The sequence below is a fragment of the Scomber scombrus genome, chromosome 6 (assembly GCF_963691925.1).
Source record: "Scomber scombrus chromosome 6, fScoSco1.1, whole genome shotgun sequence".
NCBI lineage: Eukaryota > Metazoa > Chordata > Actinopteri > Scombriformes > Scombridae > Scomber > Scomber scombrus.
The window spans coordinates 1,231,326-1,259,210 of NC_084975.1; the positions used below are offsets into that span (position 1 = coordinate 1,231,326).

At 39.2% G+C, this 27,885-nt stretch overlaps 3 protein-coding genes and 1 pseudogene across 3 annotated transcripts in view; all 4 read left to right on the forward strand.

Moving 5' to 3' along the window:
- The first annotated feature begins 677 nt into the window (after positions 1–677).
- LOC133981637 (NLR family CARD domain-containing protein 3-like) lies at positions 678–13,640 on the forward strand (annotated as a pseudogene).
- Positions 13,641–17,460: 3,820 nt separating this feature from the next.
- On the forward strand, positions 17,461–19,122 carry LOC133981655 (tripartite motif-containing protein 16-like). Its single transcript, XM_062420461.1, has one exon. It carries the CDS (start codon positions 17,461–17,463, stop codon positions 19,120–19,122), a length of 1,662 nt encoding a protein of 553 aa, XP_062276445.1.
- Positions 19,123–22,121: 2,999 nt separating this feature from the next.
- On the forward strand, positions 22,122–23,913 carry LOC133981656 (tripartite motif-containing protein 16-like). The gene has a single exon (XM_062420462.1). The coding sequence runs from the start codon at positions 22,122–22,124 to the stop codon at positions 23,772–23,774; it is 1,653 nt and encodes a 550-aa protein (XP_062276446.1). The 3' UTR covers positions 23,775–23,913.
- Positions 23,914–26,271: 2,358 nt separating this feature from the next.
- Positions 26,272–27,885, forward strand: part of wasla (WASP like actin nucleation promoting factor a) — a 31,893-nt gene continuing 30,279 nt past the window's right edge. The window contains 1 exon segment of the mRNA XM_062421384.1: positions 26,272–26,681. Within this exon segment, the coding sequence (XP_062277368.1) occupies positions 26,577–26,681 (105 nt within the window). The 5' untranslated portion in view covers positions 26,272–26,576.

Below are 27,885 nucleotides of genomic sequence, written 5' to 3' on the forward strand. Positions count from 1 at the left end.
TTTTCTCCATAAACACAAAGTGTAAAAACTGAATAATAAAGTCTCTGTTCTCTCTGAAAGCTTCATTAAGGATGAATCTGTTTATCTGTGACTGATAGAGACTAATTATGATGCTGTGAATAGTCTGAATATGAACAGTGTGTGAAATTGAACTGGTTTTCTGCAGCCAAAACACACAGAACTTGGAGTCGTATCCATTGCATCAAAAGCGCGAGTTGAAAATTTTGAACTTTTGCGGCGACATCGCGTGACTTTCATTGCGTTTGGTCTGAACCTAGCTTAAATGTTAAATCAGTGGCCAAGTGTGGATTTAACATTTATATTTAACATTTATAGTTAGATTTATTTTCTTACATAGACACATTTTGAACAATTCTATATAACATGTTGTTTTAAACAGTAACAGAAAGTTAACAATCAGCAGCTCATAACGTGACTCACTGCTGCCTCTAAATAGAGAGAAGTCACAGTTAAGAAGCACACACATGTTTATCTGAAGTCTGTTTGTTGGATTTAAACCAGAGTCAAAGTTTCTCTTTGTGATGACTAGAAAACACACATGGTTGTAGTTAAAGTCATGTAAACTAATAAGAAGCTACTAAGTTGAGAGGCAGGACTGGGTTTATTATACTGTGTATGTGTGTGTGTCTCCAGTGTTACTGGTTTACCTCTCAGACTCCAGAAGATGAAGAAACAGGAGGAAGAGGAGGAAGAGGATGACGGAGCAGAGTCTGTAATATCCAGCTGTCTGTCTATGAAGAGTGACCGGTCTAAAGATTATCCTCCAGCCTTCAGTAATGAACCTGGACCCTCAGACACAAAGTAAGAGACTGTTTCTACTGTAAACTGAGCTGAAGATGATTCAGTTTAATATCATTTGATAATCTACATTATTAACACTACTCTTTAATTCTGTAATTCTTGTCTTGACTGAATTCATTATGATGAATAATACTAATAAGAGTTCAACATCAAAGTTCTTTATTGCTCACGTAAGTGTACAATACAATGTGTAGTGAAATGGTTGGATACCTTTCACATTTGAACCGATACCAGGACCGTTACCCGGTGTTTTGGTATCGGTACTCAACAGTTTCATGTTACATCTGCTGTTTACAAGAAATAATGATGTGTGTCAAACATTTGTTGTTTCTACAGACAGAGAGCAGAGTCTGTAATATCCAGCTGTCTGTCTATGAAGAGTGACCGGTCTAAAGATTATCCTCCAGCCTTCAGTAATGAACCTGGACCCTCAGACACAAAGTAAGAGACTGTTTCTACTGTAAACTGAGCTGAAGATGATTCAGTGAGACGCTTTCATTAAGGTTGTAGTTTAGATATGAAGGAAACACAGTGGAAAGAAATAATGAAGTAGCTTCCATTCAGCTGTAATCTACAACAGATCTTCATGTTCATGTTAACCAGAGACAGAGACAGGGCTGGTATTGCTGTTTGATTTTCCAGTCAATAAATGTAAAGTAGCAGCAGGTAACCCAGGGTGATATTTACTAAGGATTTACTAACAAGTCAAACTGTGTCTGTCCTTATTTACTAAAGGACTGCAGCAGCAGGTACAATGTTTGGTCTCATGTATTACAGACTGTGTCTTAACGTGTTCCTGTTCAAAGACACTAAATATGGGAGGAGTTGGTGTAAATGTATAGAAACAGCCTGCTGCAGCTGATTTATCACTGCAGACTGACCACTGCAGCAGAGGAAACTGAGTCTGACATTTAACGTTTGGGAAAAGTCAAATGTGTCAAACTGTTGTATCACACTCACACAGAGGGAGAGAGACTATAGCAGAAACAGTGTTTTTTGTGTTGTGCTGTTCAGCAGCACAACACAAAAGAGAAGCAGTCTGTTATTTTTCACTAGTGGACTTTTCTGTTTGGCTCAGTTTCCTCCTGCTTATTGTTCCTGACTTTTAATGTCTCAGAGTAGCTTAAAGGAGCCTGTGGAGTTTTCTTGTTAACAGACTAAAGTCATGTTCACATTGACTTACTTACCAAAACACATTGTGTGTCTCCTTGTGGTCTAACTAATGTGTTGAATCCACTTCCCTCCTCATCAAACATCTATTTTAAATCCTGCATTGTTTACATGTTTACTAGCTTGCAGTCTTCTTCTTCTTCTCTGCCTTTGCTGGCACATTGTTGTCTCTGTCTAATTCAATTTAAACTCTTGTGATTGTAGTATTTATTATTTTATTTCAAACTGAATGTGTTGAATCTCAGAGGTTGAAGAACAGAAATTGTGTAAGTGTCTAAATACTGACAGTCTGGACTGTGTGTGTGGGGAAAGAGCTGCATGCAGCTTGTGAGCTGTCGGTTGGTGTCATTAAGAATGTGTTCATGTCCACAGAGAGAGGAAGAGGAAGAGGAGGGCTGTTTCTGTGGAGGAGCAGCTGTCCTGCTGTTCTTTGTGTCAGGACATCCTGAAGGATCCAGTCTCTACCAGCTGTGGACACTGGTTCTGCAGACAGTGCATCATCTCATACTGGGACCAATCTGCTTCGTCAGGAGACTCCTCCTGTCCCCAGTGTGGAAAAAGATCCAGAACCAGACCTGGCCTGCAGACAGACAGTCAGACCAGCACTGTACAAAGTAAGACTGAAGATCTGTCTGCTCATCATCTCTGAAAACAGGAATCTACCTCCTCTATCCTGCTGAACATTAACAGTCACACTGATTTCTATTTCATTCTACCTTTTTTTTCTCTTTCAGCAGAAAGTGGTCTCCAGGAGGTTTTAGATGAACATCAGATCAGTCTGAGCAGCACATGTGAATGTGTGACTCAAGGAACTGATGAAGCAGGAAGTGAAATCCTCCTCAACAGCATCTTCACTGAGGTCTACATCACAGAGGGACAGAGTGAAGAGGTTAATACCCAACATGAGGTGAGGCAGCTTGAAACAGCTTCCAAGATGAAGACCCTACATGACGCTCCAATCAAGTGTCAGGACATCTTTAAAGTCTTACCTGACCAACAGGTAACTGAAGAGGTTAATACCCAACATGAGGTGAGGCAGCTTGAAACAGCTTTCGAGATGAAGACCCTCCATGATGCTCCAACCAAGGATCAGGACATCTGTGAAGTCTTACACAGAGTCAGAGTGGTTCTGATGAACGGCGTCGCTGGCGTTGGAAAAACCTTCTCAGTGCTGAAGTTCACTCTGGACTGGGCACAGCGCTCCAACAACCAAGATATCAGTCTGCTGATTCTGCTTTCGTTCAGGTCGCTGAACTTGATCAAAGATAAGAAGTACAGTCTGCTAATGCTGATCCATGTTTTCTATCCAACATTACAGAAGCTCACAGCAGAGAAGCTCGCTGTCTGTAAAGTTCTGTTCATCTTTGACGGCCTGGATGAAAGCAGACTTTCACTGGATTTCAACAACAGTGAGGTCGTGTCTGATGTCACACAGAAGTCATCAGTCAGCGTGCTGTTGACAAACCTCATCAAGGGGAAGCTGCTTCCCTCGGCTCTCATCTGGATAACTTCCCGACCTGCAGCAGCCAATCAGATCCCTCCTTCATGTGTGGACAGGGTAACAGAAGTACGAGGCTTCACTGACGCCCAGAAGGAGGAGTACTTCAGGAGGAGATTCAGTGATGAAGAGCAGTCCAGCACATTCATCTCACACATCAAGACATCCAGGAGCCTCCACATCATGTGTCACATCCCAGTCTTCTGCTGGATCACTGCTACAGTTCTGGACCACATGTTGACTACAGACCAGAGAGGAGAGCTGCCCGAGACCCTGACTGACCTGTACTCACACTTCCTGCTGGTTCAGACAAAGAGGAAGAAGAACAAGTATGATGAGGGACATGAGACGAGTCCACAGGAGCTGACGAAGGCTGACAGGAAACTTCTTCTGAAGCTGGGGAGGCTGGCGTTTGAACAACTGGAGAAAGGAAACATCATGTTCTACCAAGAAGACCTGGAGCAGTGTGGTCTTGATGTCACAGAGGCCTCGGTGTTATCAGGAGTGTGTACACAGATCTTCAAAAGAGAGAGTGTGATCTTCCAGAAAACAGTCTACAGCTTTGTTCATCTGAGCATTCAGGAGTTTCTGGCTGCAGTCTACATGTACCACTGTTACACCAGCAGGAAGACAAAGGTACTCGAGGACTTCCTGGGAGAAGACTACAGTTACTCATCTCTGGATGACTTCCTGAAGGGAGCCATGGAGAAATCTCTCAGAAGTGAAAACGGCCACCTGGACCTGTATGTCCGCTTCCTTCATGGCCTCTCTCTGGAGTCCAACCAGAGTCTCTTAGGAGGCCTGCTGGGTCAGACAGACAACAGTCCAAAACTCATCCAGAGAGTCATCAAAAACCTGAAGAAGATGAACAGTGAGAATATCTCTCCTGACAGAAGCATCAACATCTTCCACTGTCTGACGGAGATGAACGACCGCTTAGTACATCATGAGATCCAAGAGTTCCTGAAGTCAGAGAACAGATCAAAGAAGGAACTCTCTGAGATCCACTGCTCAGCTCTGGCCTACATGCTGCAGATGTCAGAGGAGGTTCTGGATGAGTTGGACCTGAAGAAGTACAAAACATCACTGGAGGGAAAACAGAGACTGATCCCAGCTGTGAGGAACTGCAGAAAGGCTCGGTAAGTCCAGATGTGATTATCAACATTATAAAGCTGCTTTCTCATCTGAAGCATCAGTATTACAGTAAAGATTCACACATGCACACTATAAAAGTGTTAAACATGTGTTACAACTTGTTGCAAAAGTTATACATGAGTAGTGTTTCACTACAAGGAGAACCTGCAAACACATTCACACGTGTCAAGATATCCTCATCACAAGTCAAACACACATTTCTATTCACACTCATGTTGTTATTTTCCTGGTGATGAGGATATCTTGACACATATGAATGTGATTAGATGAGGATGCCACTGGACATTTAGATATACAGTATATATCCTTCATTTCCCTCCTGTGGGTATCTGCCTGAGGAAGACCTGTAGTCGCTGGAAATGTTCCAGTTAAATTAAATGGAGCTGTGATTCCAGTGTGTGAGTTCTCCTTGTATCACAGTTGAATAGATTTAGTATCCAGCACCGATCCCACTGAGGGTTTGTGGATGTGCACACGACCACTCTGACTTAAGGGGTGTTCACACCAAATGCGATGAACGCGAATTTGTCGCGTGACAAACGAGAATCTGTCGCGCTATCGCTCGAGTTTTGACGCATGACCATTTTGTGTAAATTTGCGTCATCGCGCGAGTAGTGAGCACGCCCATTTTCGAGCGAACCTGCCCATTTTCACTACATAACAACAGCATTGCTTCTTCTCTCGTCAACCATGGCTGAGATCACTACTATTGCTTCGCTGTACCTTCTCTGGAAGTCCCAGACACGTCTGAGGGCCAAACACCACCGTTGTTTCAGATAACTCACTGATGATTTTATTTATATCCTCAACATTTGTCTCTTCCTGTTTAGTTGAAGCCTGCAGACTGAAGGAGCTGTCAGACATGGTGTGTCTTCTTCTTGAAGAGTTAGTTGATAATGAATACTAAGCAGAAATCTCCATCAGAGTGTGATCAGACCCCGCTGGGATGTTTTTATCTCTGATGATTTTCTGTTTGAGTGTCTCCATTTTTCTGTACAATAGATCATTTACCTGAACAATATTCTCAAACCTCGTATCGTCTATACGACACACCGTGGACATGTTCTCAGTTCAGAACAAATTCTTTGTGTTGCACTTTCTTTTTTTGCCAATGTAACATCAGTGATGCTGAGCATGTTTCCAAGGCAACCGTCTGTCTGGAGATGTTTTCTACTGGAGGAGGCTCCATCATGATCCGGGTTGCTTTTTCCTTCCACTTTTCAATGTACCATGTTTGGTGCTCCCTTGCAAAGTCCAAACGGCAAGTTTGTGGCGTGGGAGGAGACGTGGTCTTTGAAGACGTTTTTGGTTCTTTAAGCCCTTTGGGTCGAGGATTGGCCTGTGTCTTCATGGACAACCTGTAGGATCCTCCAGCTCAGCATTGGTGACATTATTTTGGGTCTACCACTTGACTTTTTTGTCCCATAACCCTCAGGATCTTAGGAAGGTCAGATCTCAGGAAATTTAGAAATGACTGTCTTACTGGGTCCAACCTCGACAGCGATGGCGTGTTCCGAGAGGCCTTGCTTGTGCAGCTCAACAATCCTGCCACGTTCAAAGACAGAAAGCCTTTTTGCCTTTGCCATCAGGAGGTCATGACAGTGTGAATGTCCGACAGAAAATGACATGAAAGCCAGATTTTAGCGCAGATTTTGACCTTTTAAGGCTATGGCCTTAAACTTTTGATCAGCTGGTGAACAGCCTGTTTGAGTTTAAATGAAGTTTTCAATAAATTGCCCACTCAATGTATTTTTATCTCTTGCTCCAGTTTCTTCTTTTTGCATTTAGAAGCTCTACTTACAACCTGGTTATGATACTTGTAATTTTCCCCCAGTCTTAAGATTTTGTTCAGGTTTGTACATAGAGCCAGACTCACTCAGAGACTGTGACAAGGCACAAAGTCACATTTGATGGAAGATAGATTTACACATTTCCTCTTTCCTTAAAACATAGAAGCTACTGGCCTCAATTATTCCTTCACATTATGAGACATTCTCATCATAACATGGATTATTAAATCATGAATTACAAACAGAATATCAATGAATGCAGATGTAAATAATGAATAGATTTTAAAAAGTAGAAATGTGCATTCAGTGTGTGAGCAGTTACAAACTGGTCTGATGGATCTGTTCCCAATATAACCTGCAGATGTTTATCAAACAGTTTATTTCAGGAGAAACATGCAGAGATATTTCACCTTCTCTTTTGTCATGTTGGAGGACATCACTACATCACTGTGCTGGCAGTGCTAACTGTACACCCTTATTCATGTTTAACACTACATCACATTTAAAGTCCAGCACATCAAAAGACACTAAAGAGCTGTTAACAGCTGCAGACTGACAGCTGACGTCACTTCAGATTATGCCTGAAAGGAAAAGACGTCCAAAAACATGTTTCCTGGAATCTTCTCGGCACAGATGCCTTTATTTAACAGTAGACAGACAGGAAACAGGAGAGAGAGGGCGGTGTGACACGCAGCAAAGGATCCCCGACCGGGACCCGAACCGGGGTTGGCCGCGCATACGGCATGCACACCAACCACCCAACCACCCACGCGCCCAAAATGGCTAAAATCTATATTTAATATTAAAGTGTGTATTATATATTATCTGTCATCACAGACTAACTGACTGTAGACTCTCAGAGACTCACTGTGAAGTTGTGGCCTCAGCTCTGAAGTCCAACCCCTCCCATCTCACAGAGCTGGACCTGAGTGACAACAAGCTGAAAGATTCAGCAGTGAAGCGTCTGTCTGCTGGACTGGAGAGTCCAAACTGTAGACTGGAGGCTCTGAGGTCAGTTCACTGACTGTCTGTTACCATTGTTGATCTTAATGTTTAACAGCTGACACTAATTTTTGTACATACATAACTTACATCCATGAAGTTCATTTTTATTTCCATATTTTATTGTGTTGCTGTACAAAGTTTAAAGAAAGTGTAGAAAATGTTCACTGTTAGTTGTTAAATGAATGTTTATAATTGTTGGTAAAGAGTCACATCTGTATACAGAAGATCCTCTCAACTCATATCTGTTTGAAACTCATCAAGTTTACTTGATGAAGGAGAAATATTTCTTTATTATATTCTTTAATGTGTTTTAATGAATGTCTGATCATTGATATTGATCCTTCAGAACACACACACACACACACACACACACACACACACACACACACACACACACACACACACACACACACACACACATTGATCATACAGATCAAAGTCAAACTCTGCTCATTTTAGGTAAAACTTCAACGATCAGGACAAAATACTGTTGAACTACACATTTAAAACCTGAACACATCTGATTGGATTATAAATGGATTTTGATCTACATCTTTTATTCTTCATTCAGATTGAAGTGTTGCAGTTTGTCAGAGATCAGCTGTGCTTCTCTGATCTCAGCTCTGAAGACCAACACCTCCCATCTCAGAGAGCTGGATCTGAGTAAAAACGAGCTGCAGGATTTAGGAGTGAAGCATATGTCTGCTGTACTGGAGAGTCCAAACTGTAGACTGGAGACTCTGGGGTCAGACACATCTCTTACATATGTGCTGAAATTAATATGATGTGACAGTTGTGGTGACACTAACCTGCAGACATAAAGTTGATATTATGCTGATCCACTTTTTAATGATAAATAATCAATATTTGATTAATTATAATTCAATCTTTGTATTTGTACCTTTGCTCAGTGAACATGTACACTGTGCTGTGTGTCTGCAGTGGTTATTTGTTGTTAATGGTTCAGTTAGAGCAGCACGATGTGTAAAATGTCGACTTTGTGGAAATCAAGTTGTTATGATGTGCACTAAAAAATTTTGAGAGTAAATATCACAAAATCTGAGCATGAAATCAATAAATACTGATCTCAAATCCATTTAATATGCTCTTGAATCAAGATAGGGAATAAACTCCATACTATATTAGCTGCTAGATTGAGGCCAAAGAACTTGAAAGAAATCAGGGCGTAAAAGGAAGAGAAGATAACAAAACAAGGAAATTAACAAATGTTTAACCAATAAATAAATGAATTAATTAATGAAAATACATTCATAAATAAATCACTACATATTTAATAATAATAATGATAATAACATGGACACACATATAAGGGCTCTCCCTCCATCCCAAACCACAAACACTACATATGTTACAACAGTCATCTGTACAAACAATGAATCAGAAATAAATAATTAGGTCAAAAAAACTGATGATAAAATATAAATAATAAAAAATAATACAAACAATAAATATAACTGAAATACTGCACAAAATAAATAGATTAGTAAACTAGTAAAGTGAAACCATGAATTTTGTCTTCTAAACTCACATCTTTTATTCTTTATTCAGATGTATGAGCTGCAGGTTGTCAGAGACCAGCTGTGCTTCTCTGGCCTCAGCTCTGAAGTCCAACTCCTCCCATCTCAGAAAGCTGGATCTGAGTGACAATAAGCTGCAGGATTCAGGAGTGAAGTGTCTGTCTACTGGACTGGAAAGTCCAAACTGTAGACTGGAGACTCTCAGGTCAGACACCATTTCTTACTTCTGTGCTGAGATTATTGAGGTATACAAATGTCAAGTACTTGGGAATCATCTTAGACTCACATCTAAAATTTGATCAACAAGTGAATAATATCCTAAAAAAAGGTTCAATCAAATGTCAATTGCTTCAGACTCATCAGAAAGTATCTACATGCCATGATATTGTCACAGCTGTCATACTGCATCACTACCTGGTCACAAGCCTCACAATCAACTATAAAACCCATCATTTCACTATATTCTTTACACTGGCTCCCAGTCAGCTATAGAATAGATTTTAAAGTTATGCTACTGGTCTACAAATCACTGAACGGTTTAGGTCCAGAATACATGAATGACATGTTAGTACAATATAAACCCAGTAGGGCTCTGATATCTACTGACTCAGGTCAGATAGTGGAACCCAGAGTTCAGACTAAACATGGTGAAGCAGCTTTTAGCTGTTATGCTGCACACAACTGGAACAAATTACCAGCAGAACTGAAATCAGCCCCAACTGTGAATATTTTTAAATCCAGGTTACAAATACTTCTCTTCTCCTGTGCTTATGATTGAGCTCTTTATTTCAAAGCACTTAAAATTTTAATCTTTCGTTTGCACTCTGTCCTTTTAATGATTGAATGGGGGGGGGGGGGGGGAGTATGTGTTTACTATTATTGGGTTTTATTTTTATTTCTCAAATTCCATGTTTTTAAGTTTTTTTTTATTTCCAATTTTTTCTGTAAAATGTTTGTTTTATGTAAAGCATATTGAGTTGCCACTGTGTATGAAATGCGCTATATAAATAAAACTGCCTTGCCTTGCCTATATAAGTAGCCAATCAAAATGTTTTCTCTTCTTTTTTCTATTTTAACTTTTGTTAAAGTCTCCTGTGGTCAGGTGATGTAAATCAGTGTTTAGCTGCAAACACTAAATCCAGTGCATCTGCTGCATAATTGTATGTTACAGTTCCAATGCTATTGTGATGTCCATGTCAAATCACATAAAGTGAATATGATGTGACAGCTGTGGTGACACTAAACTGCAGACACAAGGATGATGTTTATGAGCTCAAATCCTCTTCACATTTACACATTCACATGTTGTTTTCACATATTCATTTTAAACCATAGTTAACACTTTAAAAACATACTTTCAAACATTCAAATCTTAGTTTGAATCTTTCCAGTTTTGATGGGATTTGACCATATAGATTTTGATGCTGATCCACACTGAGCATCTTGTTGAGCTTCATATTTAAAACATATTTAATAAAACATTCAAAATCCAACACTGGCTGATTGACTCTGAACTTCTTAAACCAAAGATGAGGTGATTTTTATGGTTTCATCTTTCCATAAAATAGAAATATTGTAGATTTCTGGAGTTTCTCCAAAATCCATCCTGACATATTTGGTATCTTTCTAAACTTTTGGATGTTGAGCAGAAAGTGAAATAAATGTCTTTTTAACTAGTGTTTGTCTGCACAACATGAGTATAGATGGAGTCAGTGGTGGAGCTGCAGAGTTTAGGAGGTGAAGTCACTACATCTTTATTGAAGTAGCAGCATGTTGTCATTCATATTAATGAGAGCTCTTTTTCACTGTCTGGATTTGACTGTTTTTAACCTGCATCCTGTTGGCTTCAGCTTTCTATAGTTTACATTTTATAAACTTCTACATTCAATCAATCAATCAATTTAATAAAACTTTATTTATAAAGCTCCTTTCAAAAAGAAAAAATACAGTTCAAAGTGTTTTACAAGTGACTGACAAAATGTAGAATGTTAAAATGGATGTAGAGACTAATGAACACCAAAACAATAAAAAAAAACACAAAAGGTTAATTGAATAATATAACAATAACATGGGAAGTTAATACTGATGATGAAATATAAATACTAAAAGATAATACAAACAATAAAAATAACAAATAAATAAAACTGGGAAGTAGTACACAAAATACATTAGTAAACTAGGAAAATGATAATAAATGATAATGATCAACAGTAAAATGTTGAGAGAATAAAATAGAATAGAATTAATAATGATCATAAATAAAATAAATATAAATAATAAAAGATAATACAAACAATAAATATAACTATAAAATACTGCACAAAATAAATAGATTAGTAAACTAGTAAAGTGAAACCATGAATTTTGTCCTCTAAACTTACATCTTTTATTCTTTATTAAGATTTATGAGCTGCAGGTTGCTGCAGGTTGTCTTTCTATTTTCAGCTCCTCTCAGATCATCTGAAGGCTGTTCAGCAGCTTCTAAACCTTCTTCACATCTGAACAGTTTATGAAACACTGAATGATTTCAAACAGGAACTTTGTCTTCTAAACTCACATCTTTTATTCTTTATGCAGATTGTATCACTGCAGTTTGTCAGAGATCAGCTGTGCTTCTCTGGTCTCAGCTCTGAAGTCCAACTCCTCCCATCTCAGAGAGCTGGATCTGAGTGGAAACAAGCTGCAGGATTTAGGAGTGAAGCATCTGTCTGCTGGACTGGAGAGTCCAAACTGTAGACTGGAGACTCTGAGGTCAGACACCATTTCTTACTTCTGTGCTGAGATTATTGAGGTTGATAATATCAAGTTCTTCAATCAATCAATCAATCAATCAATCTTTATTTGTATAGCGCCAAATCACAACAAAGTTATCTCAAGGCACTTTCCACATAGAGCAGGTTCTAAACCATACTCTTCAGGTTTTAATTTTAAAGAGACCCAACATTCCCACTTTTGTGAATCATCTTAGACTCACGTCTAACATTTGATCAACAAGTGAATAATATCCTAAAAAAAGGTTCAATCAAATGTCAACTGCTTCAGACTCATCAGAAAGTATCTACATACCATGATATTGTCTCAGCTGTCATACTGCATCACTACCTGGTCACAAGCCTCACAATCAACTATAAAACCCATCATATCACTATATAAGCAGCCAATCAAAATCCTGGACAAAGAACCAATGAGGTGGCAGCTTTGTCACATGTTGAAGAAACACAATGTGTTCACCTTGGAAATGTTGATAAGCTATTCCAGCCTTCTAAACTCACATCTTTTATTCTTCATTCAGATTGCAGAACTGCAGTTTGTCAGAGATCAGCTGTGATTATTTGGCCTCAACTCTGAAGTCCAACCCCTCCCATCTCAGAGAGCTGAATCTGAGTAAAAACAACCTGAAGTATTCAGATGTGAAGCATCTGATTGATCTTCAGCAGAGTCCAGACTGCAGACTGAAGACTCTGAGGTAAGTAGAGACTTGGAGTCAGTGTGTGCTGGTTTCAGCAGTTTAGTATTAAACACAGTCAGTATCAAAGCAAAGATCCAGTATTTCCTGGTGAACCTCCAACCATAAACAGTAAACTGATGAGTGAATGTCTCTGTTTCTGCAGTAATGATGTGTTCATGACTCTCAGCACTTTATTTCCTCTCTGTACTTGAGTGAAATCTGCAGAGGAAACACACTTGATAGTAAAAGTGTGTGCAGGTGTGTGAGCTTGGAGCTCAGTGTGTTCACTCCAACACGTTAACATGAGAGCTGAAAGGAAGCAAGCTACGCTGCACAGCTGTTCCACTTCTGGTCTGAACAGGACTGAAGTCCCTGCTGCTCTTTATACTGGATGTGCTGCATCACTGACTGACAGCTCATTTATCTCCTCTGTTCTTTCTTCTTCTCTCATCAGATGGTGGCCATCAGACAGTGAGTGAACATCCAGGAGTGTTGAGAGAGGATCAGCTGGATCCTGATGATCCATCTGGAGTCTGGATTTGGATTTTGTCGTCTTCACTTAAGTCTCTTAACTGACTACAAACTGAAAAGTTATCTCTGGATTTAGCTGAAGTCAGCACTTTACAGATGTGTTGTACATGAGCAGTTTGATGCAGATAAAGATAAAAACAAGTGTTATAAGTCAGACTGTGAGCCTTGGCTCATATTTATCAAGCGTCTCAGAATCACACTGAGAGTTAACTCCATTTCTATCATCACTTCACTGCTTACCTGTTTGTTTACCATTGTTTAACATTTGATTGATCACTTTTAAAGGCTCCACATTACATTTCAGAGAGTCTCAGTGTGTAAATATTAAAGGTATCCAGCCTTTATTTGCATAATGATGATGTCAAGATGAATCATTTATATCTTATAACCATATTTAACAAATCATTTGCATCAGTCTGTAAGTAAACACTGCTCAGCCAATTAGCTGTCTTAATCAATAACTATATCATTTAAACTTTTAGGTGAGATCATGTGATCCAGCGCTATCCAATCACATCCTTTCCATCTAGTTTTCTACATCAGTGCAGCATCTTGCATGTATTGTACAACACTACACACAGCGATAATGATGCAAACGGACACAACTTGATTAAAAACATGAAATGTATCTTCTCCACTGTCCAACTCATCTCCAGCTGAACCTCCTGTTGACATATGTGTCCTTACAGCTCCATCAGCAGTTTAAACACATGAATCATTCAATAAATAAAGCCACCATTAGTTTTTCTCTAACTTCACACTGAGTGGAGGGAAATGAATTAGTGCTGATTATCAGCACAGATAAATATGGAGCCTGTTCTTTGCTGTCAGGGCTCTGGATCAACCTGTCTGATAAGTCTTTTATCCACAGATCTACCACTTATTTAGTTTTATATCTTCTGTGTGTTTTCTGCTTCATTTTCTTGCTGTATGTTTGTTAGTTTTGTGTAAAGCGCTGTGTAAGGTTGGTTTGCTGACAAATAGTTCAGTTTTTCTCTGAGATACTTAAACGATTATTGAGGCTAAATTCAAACCTGGGGTATGTTTCAGAAATCAGGGTTAGTGAAAACTCAGAGGCGAAAGGAAACTCTTGAGTTTTCGGTTTCACAAAACCAGTTCAGCATCAGAGGGTGATCAGAGCCCGCTGGGATTTTTTATCTCTGATTATTTTCTGTTTGAGTGTTTCCATTTTTCTGTACAATCGATAATTTATCTAAACAATATCCTCAGCCCTCGTATCATTCATATGACTAAAAGTTCTTTGTGTTGCACTTTTTTTGCCAGCAGTAATAGGATTTAATGTTTTTCACTGTGTGTTTCCTGAATCCTCAGAAACGTTTTAACCAGCAGGATAAAAAATATTCCCAATAAAAAAATGTTTGATCCAGAACTCCGAGTTGTGATTATAATATTAGCTGAAAATGACAGATATCCCTGTTTGACCTGACCCAGGAAGAAAATGAATGTATTATTGTGTGTAAAATCAATGAAAAGTTAACACATATAAACAAATATAAGTAGATATATGGGTCTGTTAGAAAAACTGATGGTATTTTAAAAAAAGGAAAAGGTTTTTTGTAGGGACACTACAGCGGATATATTTACACTCAGAATTGGGTAAATATAATATACAGGTAAATATAATGCACTAAAAAGTCTACACACTCCTGTTAAAATGTCTGGTTTTCTGATGTAAAATAAGAGACCAAGATGAATCATTTCAGAACTTTTCCACCTTTAATGTGACCTGCAGGGACGCCACTAGGATTTTATGTTTAGGGGGGCCCAGCTCCAAAGTAATGCGCAGTTTTTTTCTTATACAAAAATAAAATGTTTGAGATATACAGAGCTCTATGAGCGATGTGCCACGCTCACAGCATACCAGAACCAGGTGCTAAGAGATGGCATAGTGAAATTTGACGAACGCACACATCAGTAGTGTAGTATACATAGGTATTACACCTACCCACTAGAAAAGGTCCCGAATTTACTTGCGCAATGATATGTATCAACATTAATTGCTAGACAGAGATATGTTCTGACATACTGATATCTTTTAGCATTTTGTGAACGGACGCAAAAGCTCATCGGTCACAATGCAAGCGTCATGCATTCTGTCACTTTCCTTCAATTTAAGGTATTCTCTGAACTATATTATATAGTAATTAGTTATTTAGTACATTGGTAGTTTTATTCTTTGGCAGCAGCCTCGACAGATCATCCGGCAGCTGGAGTTGCCACCGGAAGTGCCGAGACTACCTGCCCTAAATGGTAGGGACACTGTTGAAACTAAATATTAGTATTTTGTCGCCTTTATGTTTCTCTACACAGACAGTTCAGTTAGCTGACTGTTATGTTGTATTATATCAATAAGAGTGATGGACAACATATTAAAAATCCTTTACTAAAAGCAGCAAGGTTATTATAGTTAATACTAATTTTACTTAAAAATATACTCTCAGTTATCTTATTCAGTGTTCAGTGGTGCCCCAAAAATACCCAGAATTAATCTCTGGTCTCTTTTAATAGAAAAAAAACAAACCCATAAATAATGAAAATGAGAAAATTAGCAGCTGATTATGAAAAATATCAGTCTGTATTTGTGTCTCTTTGTCATGTTTTATGTCTCTGAGTTGTTTGCTGTTCCACCAAAGAGACATTTCCCCTCACATGGTTTCACATAAATAACTGCTTCAGGCCCAAAGCCCAAATTATTATATATAAATATTTAGTGTTAGTATTTAGTTACCTCTTTTCAATCTATCATCCCAACACCTCTCAGATTTATCTTTGACCCTCATACAGCAGTTTAAACGAGCTCCACCTCCAGCATTCAGTTGGCTGCAATCTACAATCTCACCACTAGATGTCACTCACCACTAGATGTCACTAAATCTCACACACTGCACCTTTATTTAAACTTGCTGGTAATACTTTTACTTTTTTTTTAATACTCTACTTTTACTTATATTACAGTAAAAGTACTGCAGTATTATGAGTGATGTAGTATGCAGTATTACAGTAAAAGTACTGCAGTATTATAGTGATGTAGTATGCAGTATTACAGTAAAAGTACTGCAGTATTATGAGCGATGTAGTATGCAGTATTACAGTAAAAGTACTGCAGTATTATAGTGATGTAGTATGCAGTATTACAGTAAAAGTACTGCAGTATTATGAGTGATGTAGCATGCAGTATTACAGTAAAAGTACTGCAGTATTATGAGTGATGTAGTATGCAGTATTACAGTAAAAGTACTGCAGTATTATGAGTGATGTAGTATGCAGTATTACAGTAAAAGTAAAACAAAACTGTTATACTGCATACTACATCACTCATAATACTGCAGTACTTTTACTGTAGTAGGACTTTTCAATGCAGGACTTTTAGCTGTGGTATTTTTACTCTGCTGTATTAGTACTTATACTGCAGTAAAGTTATGCTACTGGTCTACAAATCACTGAATGGTTTAGGTCCAGAATACATGAATGACATGTTAGTAGAATATAAACCCAGTAGAGCTCTGAGATCTACTGACTCAGGTCAGATAGAGGAGCCCAGAGTTCAGACTAAACATGGTGAAGCAGCTTTTAGCTGTTATGCTGCACACAACTGGAACAAATTACCAGCAGAACTGAAATCAGCCCCAACTGTGAATATTTTTAAATCCAGGTTAAAAACACTTCTCTTCTCCTGTGCTTATGATTGAGCTCTTTCAAAGCACTTTAAATTTTAATCTTTCATTTGCACTCTATGTCCTTTTAATGATTTTAAAGCAAATCATTATTTTATGCTGCAATCTTATGTTTAATGCTCTATTATAGTATTTTATTTCTCTCTCTTTCTATGTTTCTGTACTTTGTTTTTATTATCTGTTGAATGTTTGTTTTATGTAAAGCACATTGAGTTGCCACTGTGTATGAAATGCGCTATATAAATATAACTGCCTTGCCTTGCCTAAAGTATCTGAGTATTTCTTCCAGTGCTGCTGCTGATAGTTTCTACAGAGGATCATTTGACTGTTAAAGGTCAACATTTATCAGCAGTTTCTTGATAAGATGAACTTTGGTTTTACCTTCTTGTATTTCCTCTGTGACTTTCTAGAAGTTAAGCAGTATGAAAAATGAGTGAATGAATAAATGCTTGTATTTCAAACACATCAAACAACATGATTAAAACATGAAATCTGTTGCAGTACAGTTAAATGTTGAGCAGCTTTTAACTGAGACTTTACTGTAAATGAAGAAACAGTTTGAATCCACAGTGCGGCTCCTCGTCCTGACAACCGTCTCTGTTCTTTAAACACAACAAGCTCCACTCTGAGATCACATTTCCTTGTTCCCTCCCCTCAGAGCTACAGTTTGAAGGTGGGTGTAACCAACATGTGACGCAGCACAGACCTGTCAGACTGCTTTCAGCAGAATGACGTGTTTAGATCAGTTCAAACCTGTTTCGTTTATCAGGAAGTGAAGCTCAGACAGTCGTTGCCTCTGAGAGCTGAAATGGCGCAGAAAGATCAGCTGGACCGAGACTCGATCAGCTGTTCGATCTGTCTGGATCTACTGAAGGATCCGGTGGCTATTCCCTGTGGACACAGCTACTGTATGAGCTGTATTAAAGGATTCTGGGATGGAGAGGATCAGAGGAAGATCTACAGCTGCCCTCAGTGCAGAGAGGCCTTCACACTGAGGCCTGTCCTGAAGAAAAACACCATGTTAGCAGCTTTAGTGGAGCAGCTGAAAAAGACTGGACTCCAAGCTGCTCCTGCTGATCACTGCTATGCTGGACCTGAAGATGTGGCCTGTGATGTCTGCACTGGGAGGAAGCTGAAAGCCTTCAAGTCCTGTATGCAGTGTCTGGTCTCTTACTGTGAGAATCACCTCCAGCCTCATTACACTGTTGGTCAATTTAAGAAACACAAGCTGGTGCAGCCCTCGGAGAAGCTCCAGGAGAACATCTGCTCTCGTCATGATGAGGTGATGAAGATATTCTGCCGTACAGATAAGAAGAGTATCTGTTATCTGTGCACTATGGATGAACATAAAGGCCACGACACAGTCCCAGCTGCAGCAGAAAGGACTGAGAGGCAGAGAGAGCTCGAGGTGAGTCGACTAAACATCCAGCAGAGAATCCAGGACAGAGAGAAAGATGTGAAGCTGCTTCAACAGGAGGTGGAGGCCGTCAGTCTCTCTGCTGATAAAGCAGTGGAGGACAGTGAGAAGACCTTCACTCAGCTGATCCGTCTCCTCCAGAAAAGAAGCTCTGATGTGAAGCAGCAGATCAGATCCCAGCAGGAAACTGAAGTGAGTGGAGTCAAAGAGCTTCAGGAGAAGCTGCAGCAGGAGATCACTGAGCTGAAGAGGAAAGACGCTGAACTGAAGCAGTTCTCACACACAGAGGATCACAACCAGTTTCTACACAACTACCCCTCAGTGTCACAACTCAGTGAACCTACAGACTCATCCAGCATCAATATCCGTCCTCTGAGATACTTTGAGGATGTGACAGCAGCTGTGTCAAAGCTCAGAGATCTACTACAGGACATCCTGAGGGACAAATGGTCAAACATCTCACTGGCAGTGACTGAAGTGAAGGTTTTACTGTCAGAACCAGAGCCCAAGACCAGAGCTGAGTTCTTAAAATATTCATGTGAAATCACTCTGGATCCAAACACAGTAAACACATATCTGTTATTATCTGAGGGGAACAGAAAAGTAGAATGGGAAGGAATACAACAGTCTTATTGTAGTCACACAGACAGATTCACTGGTTATAATGTTCAGGTCCTGAGTAGAGAGAGTCTGACTGGACGTTGTTACTGGGAGGTGGAGTGGAGGGGAACAGGAGTTGAGGTAGCAGTCGCATACAAGAATATCAGCAGAGCAGGACATGAATCTATATTTGGACGTAATGACAAATCTTGGTCTTTATGGTGTGACACTAACAGGTATGCATTTTGTTTCAATAACATTAATACTCGTGTCTCAGGTCCTGGTTCCTCCAGAGTCGGAGTGTACCTGGATCACAGAGCAGGTATTCTGTCCTTCTACAGCGTCTCTGAAACCATGACTCTCCTCCACAGAGTCCAGACCACATTCACTCAGCCTCTCTATGCTGGACTTTGGGTTGTTGAATCCACAGCTGAGTTGTGTGACGTGAAATAGTCAGAAGTCATTTCAGACTTCATGTGTCAGATGTTGTAATTCTTCATGTTTTTGTCTCCATGTTTCTGAGCTGCTCAGAGATCAGCTGACATACGATAATAACGATATTCAACACTTTATTTTAAAGACCGTGTAAAGTGAATTCAGACATTTTCTTCTAAACACATTAAATAGGTCATAAATGTATTTCTAAAAAATGTGTAAAAAGCATTTCAACCATTTAGATTTGAATTGTGGAGCTAGGCTTCACAAACTGTGTTTCAAGATTTCTGTGTTCTGGATTTAATGGGCGGGTCTGAAAATGATTGGCATAAACCCGCCCTGCTGCTGTAGGTATAAATATATTCAGCGTACACTACTACTACTACAGTCTACAGTTAGCCAGTTAGCTGAGTTAGCCGCTGAGCTAGCTGCCGAGTTAGCCGCCGAGCTAGCAGCTGAGTTAGCAGCAGAAAGCTCTCAGACCTAGCGTCCATGTTTCTGGTAGAGGTGGTGACTTTGATTGACAGGTGACACTTGGTAGGGGGTGGGGCTTCAGCGGACTAGGCGGGCACTCCCACAGCGTTTGGGAGCAGAGAAATAGGCAGACTTTTACACAACTTTGAAGCCTAATTTCATATATTTGGCGATTTTTTTAATCATTCAAATTTGGCAGGGTGGTTAACCACACACTTTACTGTGGTATGTCAAACTCAGAACACATATTTATTCTTACTTTACACAGACTTTAAATGTGACTTTTTCCTGTGTTTTTATTCATGGAGGCTCTCACTGCTCATCACCATGTTTTTAACCTTCACTGACATTTCTTCAGATGAAAATGTGAACTTCTCTTTGTTCTAAATGTTAGTTTCATGTTTGTATTGATGTATTTGTGTCTGTTGTTTCTTAAACAGAGAAAACAGCAGAACTTCCTTCATCACAGATATTTTGTTCTCATCACTTTGTAAATTCATAAAGAAATGTTCAATCAAACTGTAATGATCATGATAATAATCATTAATGATGTTCTTGTACATAGCTGACATTCTGGGTTAAACTAACTGACTGTGTGGATGAAGTCAATCTGAACATGAAATCATTGATCACACTTTACTGATTGGATGTGTGAACAATCTGAAGCTTCAATAATCAATAAACAGGATTTTTATCAACAGTGATCAAAGTGTTTTCTTCTCATTCAAAGCTTGTGGAGAAAATGTGAAACTACAATGAGAATTTATTAGAGACAGTTTTCCTCTTGAAACACCACAAAGTTCACTTAATAATACTGCAGTACTTTTACTGTAATACTGCATACTACATCACTCATAATACTGCAGTACTTTTACTGTAATACTGCATACTACATCACTCATAATACTGCAGTACTTTTACTGTAATACTGTGTTGTGCCCTTAAACAGGGAAAATAGTGAGGGAAGAGGGATGAATAAACACACACTCTGCTCTTGCCTTCACTCGTCTGTATTGAATCTTAATTATATACAGTACAACCAAATTCACACATTTTCCCAGTATGAATACACTCAGTTTCAGGACCACAGTTTCCATGACTAAGTTATCCTCTATGGTTTTCTAAATAATGTAAATTATATTTTTAACCAGCATAGACTGCAACTTACATGAAATACATTTACCTTTTTAACTTATGTATTTTAGCTAACACATAAACTGACTTGTTACAGTAATAAAATACCATTTTTAAGCATCTTACAGAAAATACCTCTGTGACAAACTCAAATATAGAAAATGGCGGAACAACAGTCAGGCGCTAAAGCGAGGCAGTAACAGTAGCTAGCTTACACGGTGACGAAGTTAGCCAGAAACTCTTTGACAACATAAAAGTACAAAATTCACCTCTTTCTCTCACAATGAACAACCATGACAAAATAACAATTATTAACAACGTGTGTCACTAAATTTATAGTGCTTTGTGTACGGTAATTACCTTAAACAGGGAAAATAGTGAGGGAAGAGGGATGAATAAACACACACTCTGCTCTTGCCTTCACTCGTCTGTATTGAATGAGGAAGAGTAGCGCGATTCCCCCTACTGAAGCCCTGAGGCATTACCAATAGATCGACGCATAATCAACCCAGACAAAGAACACACACAATGAAATAACAATGAAATAATGTGTTAAGAAAGTCGAACACAATGCATAACGCTGAAAAGGAATCAAATTATGTTTCTGGAAAATCAAATTATTTTAAAATTCTTAACTACCACAACTGCATACTACATCACTCATAATACTGCAGTACTTTTACTGTAGTACTGCATACTACATCACTCATAATACTGCAGTACTTTTACTGTAATACTGCATACTACATCGCTCATAATACTGCAGTACTTTTACTGTAATACTGCATACTACATCGCTCATAATACTGCAGTACTTTTAGTTGTAGTATTTTTACTCTGTTGTATTAGTACTTTTACTGCAAAAAGTATCTGAGTACTTCTTCCAGTGGTGCTGCTGACAGTTCCTACAGAAGATCATTTGACTGTTAAAGGTCGACATTTATCAGCAGAGTTTCTTGATAAGATGAATGATGTTTTACCGTCTTGTATTTCCTCTGTGACCCTCTAGAAGATAAGCAGTATGAAAAATGAGTGAATGAATGAAGGCTTGTATTTCAAACACAGCAAACAACATGATTAAAACATGAAATCTGTTGCAGTAAAGTTAAATGATGAGCAGCTTTTAACTGAGACTTTACTGTAAAAGAGGAAACACAGTTTGAATCCACAGTGCGGCTCCTCGTCCTGATAACCGTCCCTGTTCTTTAAACGATACAAGCTCCACCCTGAGATCACATTTCCTTGTTCCCTCCCTTCAGAGCTACAGTTTGTAGGTGGGTGTAACCAACACGTGACGCAGCACAGAGCTGTCAGGCTGCATTCAGCAGAATGACGTGTTCAGATCAGATCAAACCTGTTTCATTTCTCAGGAAGTGAAGCTCAGACAGTCATTACCTCTGAGAGCTGAAATGGCGCAGAAAGATCAGCTGGACCGAGACTCAATCAGCTGTTCAATCTGTCTGGATCTACTGAAGGATCCGGTGGGTCTTCCCTGTGGACACAGCTACTGTATGAGCTGTATTAAAGGATTCTGGGATGGAGAGGATCAGAGGAAGAGCTACAGCTGCCCTCAGTGCAGAGAGGCCTTCACACCGAGGCCTGTCCTGAAGAAAAACACCATGTTAGCAGCTTTAGTGGAGCAGCAGAAGAAGACTGGACTCCAAGCTACTCCTGCTGATCACTGCTATGCTGGACCTGAAGATGTGGCCTGTGATGTCTGCACTGGGAGGAAGCTGAAAGCCTCCAAGTCCTGTCTGCAGTGTCTGGTCTCTTACTGTGAGAATCACCTCCAGCCTCATTACACTGTTGGTCAATTTAAGAAACACAAGCTGGTGGAGCCCTCGGAGAAGCTCCAGGAGAACATCTGCTCTCGTCATGATGAGGTGATGAAGATATTCTGCCGTACAGATAAGAAGAGTATCTGTTATCTGTGCACTATGGAGGATCATAAAGGCCACGACACAGTCCCAGCTGCAGCAGAAAGGACTGAGAGGCAGAGAGAGCTCGAGGTGAGTCGACTAAACATCCAGCAGAGAATCCAGCACATAGAGAAAGATGTGAAGCTGCTTCAACAGGAGGTGGAGGCCGTCAGTCTCTCTGCTGATAAAGCAGTGGAGGACAGTGAGAAGATCTTCACTCAGCTGATCTGTGTCCTCCAGAAAAGAAGCTCTGATGTGAAGCAGCAGATCAGATCCCAGCAGGAAACTGAAGTGAGACGAGTCAAAGAGCTTCAGGAGAAGCTGCAGCAGGAGATCACTGAGCTGAAGAGGAAAGACGCTGAACTGAAGCAGTTCTCACACACAGAGGATCACAACCAGTTTCTGCACAACTACCCCTCAGTGTCACAACTCAGTGAACCTACAGACTCATCCAGCATCAATATCCGTCCTCTGAGATACTTTGAGGATGTGACAGCAGCTGTGTCAAAGCTCAGAGATAAACTACAGGACATCGTGAGGGACAAATGGACAAACATCTCACTGGCAGTGACTGAAGTAGACGTTTTACTGTCAGAACCAGAACCCAAGACCAGAGCTGAGTTCTTAAAATATTCATGTGAAATCACTCTGGATCCAAACACAGCACACACATATCTGTTATTATCTAAGGGGAACAGAAAAGTAGAATGGGAAGGAATACAACAGTCTTATTCTAGTCACACAGACAGATTCACTGATTATCCTCAGGTCCTGAGTAGAGAGAGTCTGACTGGACGTTGTTACTGGGAGGTGGAGTGGAGAGAAGGAGCTGAGGTAGCAGTCGCATACAAGAATATCAGCAGAGCAGGACGTGAATCTATATTTGGACGTAATGACAAATCTTGGTCTTTAGATTGTGAAACTAACAGGTATAGATTTTCCTTCAACAACATTAATACTCCCGTCTCAGGTCCTGATTCCTCCAGAGTCGGAGTGTACCTGGATCACAGAGCAGGTATTCTGTCCTTCTACAGCGTCTCTGAAACCATGACTCTCCTCCACAGAGTCCAGACCACATTCACCCAGCCTCTCTTTGCTGGACTTTGGGTTTTAGGCACAGCTGAGTTGTGTAAATTGAAATAGACAGAAGTCGTTTCAGACTTCATGTGTCAGATGTTGTAATTCTTCATGTTTTTGTCTCCATGTTTCTGAGCTGCTCAGAGATCAGCTGACATGCTAATAATGATATTCAACACTTTGTTTTACTTTATGTATGTGTCGTTGATATCATCAGTTAATACTTCAAATATCTGATTGATTCATTTAAAGACTGTGTAAAGTGAATTCAGACATTTTCTTCTAAACACATTAAATAGGTCATGAATGTATTTCTAAAAATTGTTTAAAAAGCATTTCAACCATTTAGATTTGAATTGTGGAGCTAGGCTTAGCATAAACCCGCCCTGCTGCTGTAGAGGTGTAAATACATTCAGCGCACACTACTACTACAGTCTACAGTTAGCCAGTTAGTTGAGTTAGCCGCCGAGCTAGCAGCTGAGTTAGCAGCAGAAAGCTCTCAGACCTAGCGTCCATGTTTCTGGTAGAGGTGGTGACTTTGATTGACAGGTGACACTTGGTAGGGGGCGGGGCTTCAGCGGACTCGGCGGCCACTCCCACAGCGTTTGGGAGCAGAGAAATAGGCAGACTTTTACACAACTTTGAAGCCTAATTTCATATATTTGGTGAATTTTTAATCATTCAAATTTGGCAGGGTGGTTAACAACACACTTTTCTGTGGTATGTCAAACTCAGAACACATATTTATTTTTACGTTACACAGACTTTAAATGTGACTTTTTCCTGTGTGTTTTTATCCATGGAGGCTCTCACTGCTCATCACCATGTTTTTAACCTTCACTGACATTTCTTCAGATGAAAATGTGAACTTCTCTTTGTTCTAAATGTTAGTTTCATGTTTGTATTGATGTATTTGTGTCTGTTGTTTCTTAAACAGAGAAAACAGCAGAACTTCCTTCATCACTGATATTTTGTTCTCATCACTTTGTAAATTCATAAAGAAATGTTCAATCAAACTGTAATGATCATGATAATAATCATTAATGATGTTCTTGTACATAGCTGACATTCTGGGTTAAACTAACTGACTGTGTGGATGAAGTCAATCTGAACATGAAATCATTGATCACACTTTACTGATTGGATGTGTGAACAATCTGAAGCTTCAATAATCAATAAACAGGATTTTTATCAACAGTGATCAAAGTGTTTTCTTCTCATTCAAAGCTTGTGGAGAAAATGTGAAACTACAATGAGAATTTATTAGAGACAGTTTTCCTCCTGAAACACCACAAAGTTCACTTAATAATACTGCAGTACTTTTACTGTAATACTGCATACTACATCGCTCATAATACTGCAGTACTTTACTGTAATACTGCATACTACATCGCTCATAATACTGCAGTACTTTTACTGTAATACTGCATACTACATCACTCATAATACTGCAGTACTTTTACTGTAATACTGCATACTACATCACTATAATACTGCAGTACTTTTACTGTAATACTGCATACTACATCGCTCATAATACTGCAGTACTTTTACTGTAATGCTTTAATTACATCAAGATAAGATCTGATATTCCTTTATTAGTCCAACAATGGGGACATTTGCAGTATTACAGCAGCTAGTAGACAGTAAAAACAGAAGAACATCAATAAGAAAGAATAAAGAACAATAAATAAGTAAAGAAAACAATAACAACAATAGTAGAAATATATAATAAATAATAATAATAATATTTGTGTCATTTACATTATCTACAGCACAACAGTAATATTGGTATTACATGGTAATAACCCAGAGATTATATTGTTATTGCACAAATTAAAGTGAAGAAAAAATATATGTATATTGCACATTTGAATTGAAATTGGTATTATACATGAAATACTAATATCACACAGCATTGGACAATAAAAGTACATTATACTTTTGTACCTTTACTGGATTTTTCAGGCTACTTTTACTAAAAAAACACCCTTTTTCTATTCTATTGTTATTAGTAGTTATTAATCAAATTTGTTTTTATCTATAAAGCGCCAAATCACAACAAAAGTCATCTCAAAGCTCTTTTTCACACAGTAGTTAAATTAGTTTATTTTAATAATTAATAATAACACACAAAGCATCATACGTGCAAATATTCAACATTTTTTATAAATAATGTATGTCTTATTTACATTTTTCAGCCCACCCCCTCCCCTTCTGACGTCACACCGCAACCCCTTCCCTCGTGACGTCACACTGCACCCCCCCTCCCTCCCCCCCTCTCCCTCCGCAGAGCTGCATTCCTGCTGCCACGTCGGACTGAACCATTCCCTGTCAGCAAACCACATCACTGCCTATTAAAGTAAAAAATACACATATTAAACAGTTTTCTGACTTATATTAAATATTAAATACTATATTTTTATGTGTGTGTGTATCACTATCACTATCACCACCTTTTTTTTCCTATTAAAGTGGATAATTGTAGACTTTTCCCAACCCAACCCCCCCCTCTTCCATGTTTAAAGTGGTCTGCTCCATCCTGCTGCTGCCATGTTGGATGTACGCATCGCTGCTGCAGCTGCTGGAGGAGTTTCCGACTGAAAGTTGAGCTTTTATCCGTGTAAAGACACAGCGAGGGGCTTTATTTGTTATTCAACCACCACACTGAAGAGTTAAGGTGTTTTGTGAAGCAGGTGCAAACCCGGGAAACCCTCCCTGGAGTCAGGACTGAGCCAGGGGAGATGATCCGGCTGCAGGCCATAGTGACGGGAGCCTGCATGGATTTGGTTTAATTAACAGTGTTTTTTTAAGCTATTACCACATCATTTAGGAGGAGGGGGGGGTTAATTAGTAGATTTTGGAGCCATGAACAGCCACTCAGGACCTCGCAAGCCTGCAAACAACGGCTCAATCCTCCTCACCCCGCAGGAGAACGACTGTCTGTTCGGATACCTGGGCAGGAAATGCGCTGTAAGTTTCTGTGTTTTTTTTTTACCTTCCTGTTTGTTTACTGGGTCAAAGTATCAGCAGGTGCATTACCTCACACACCTTCACCAAACCTTACTGTGTGCTTCACCTTCCTGTCTAGCTCTGCTCATTGATATGAAGCCGCAGAAAGCTTCGCTGACACCGCTGTGGCTGTTTAAAGCTGGGCCCGGTGTTATGGAAGAATTAGTCACCCTTCCAGTTCTGTGACCTTTGTTTTTTTACTGTGTTCTCATTCATACCTACAGCTTTCTTTGGTGCATCTGTTAGTTTATGTTACATAACGTCAGATTAAAGGCTCAACTCGACTTCTGCGCCACAAAAATCAATACTTTGATCCTGCAAACACTCTGATTTTATATGTTTTTATGGGATAATAGTTGCATGTAAATCCACTGAAGTTGTTTAAGGCTTTTATGATCAAATTTAAAACTCTATCAGCAAATTTAGACATAGTTGCACATCACACCTAACTACCTCAGCACCTGAAAATGGCTTAAAATGGTCTAAAAGAATGTTTATATAATAATAATTCTGTATTTCTGCAGCTTTCTTTGGTGCATCTGTCAGCTTCTGTTACATAACATTAAATTAAACTCAACTCAACTCGACTTCTGCACCACAAAAATCAATACTTTGAAGCTGCAAACACTCTGATTGTATATGTTTTTGTGTAGTTTATATGTTCCTAAGAGGTGGGGTGATAGTTGCATGTAAATCCACTGAAGCTTCAAACCCTGCCAGCTAATTTAGACGTAGTTGCACATCACACGTAACTATCTCAGATCCTGGAAATGGTTTAAAATGGTCTATAAAATGTTATAATATCTCTATATATCTTTATTTCTGCCACTCGATCTGCAGCTTTCTTTGGTGCATCTGTCAGCTTCTGTTAAATAACATTAAATTAAAGGCTCAACTCGACTTCTGCACCACAAAAATCAATACTCTGTAGCTGCAAACACTCTGATTTTGTATATTTCGTGTTGTTTTACAGTTCGTTATGAATGGATTAGATGTGAGGTGAAATCCTTTAGAGCTGTTTGAGGCTTTTATGATCAAATTTAAACATAGATAAAATGGTTTCAGGTGGTTTAAAATATATCATAACTCTTATTTTGTGTGATTTGATCTTGATATAAAACATGATGCAGCATTTCCTTCCACTTCAACAAGGACAGGTTGTGTA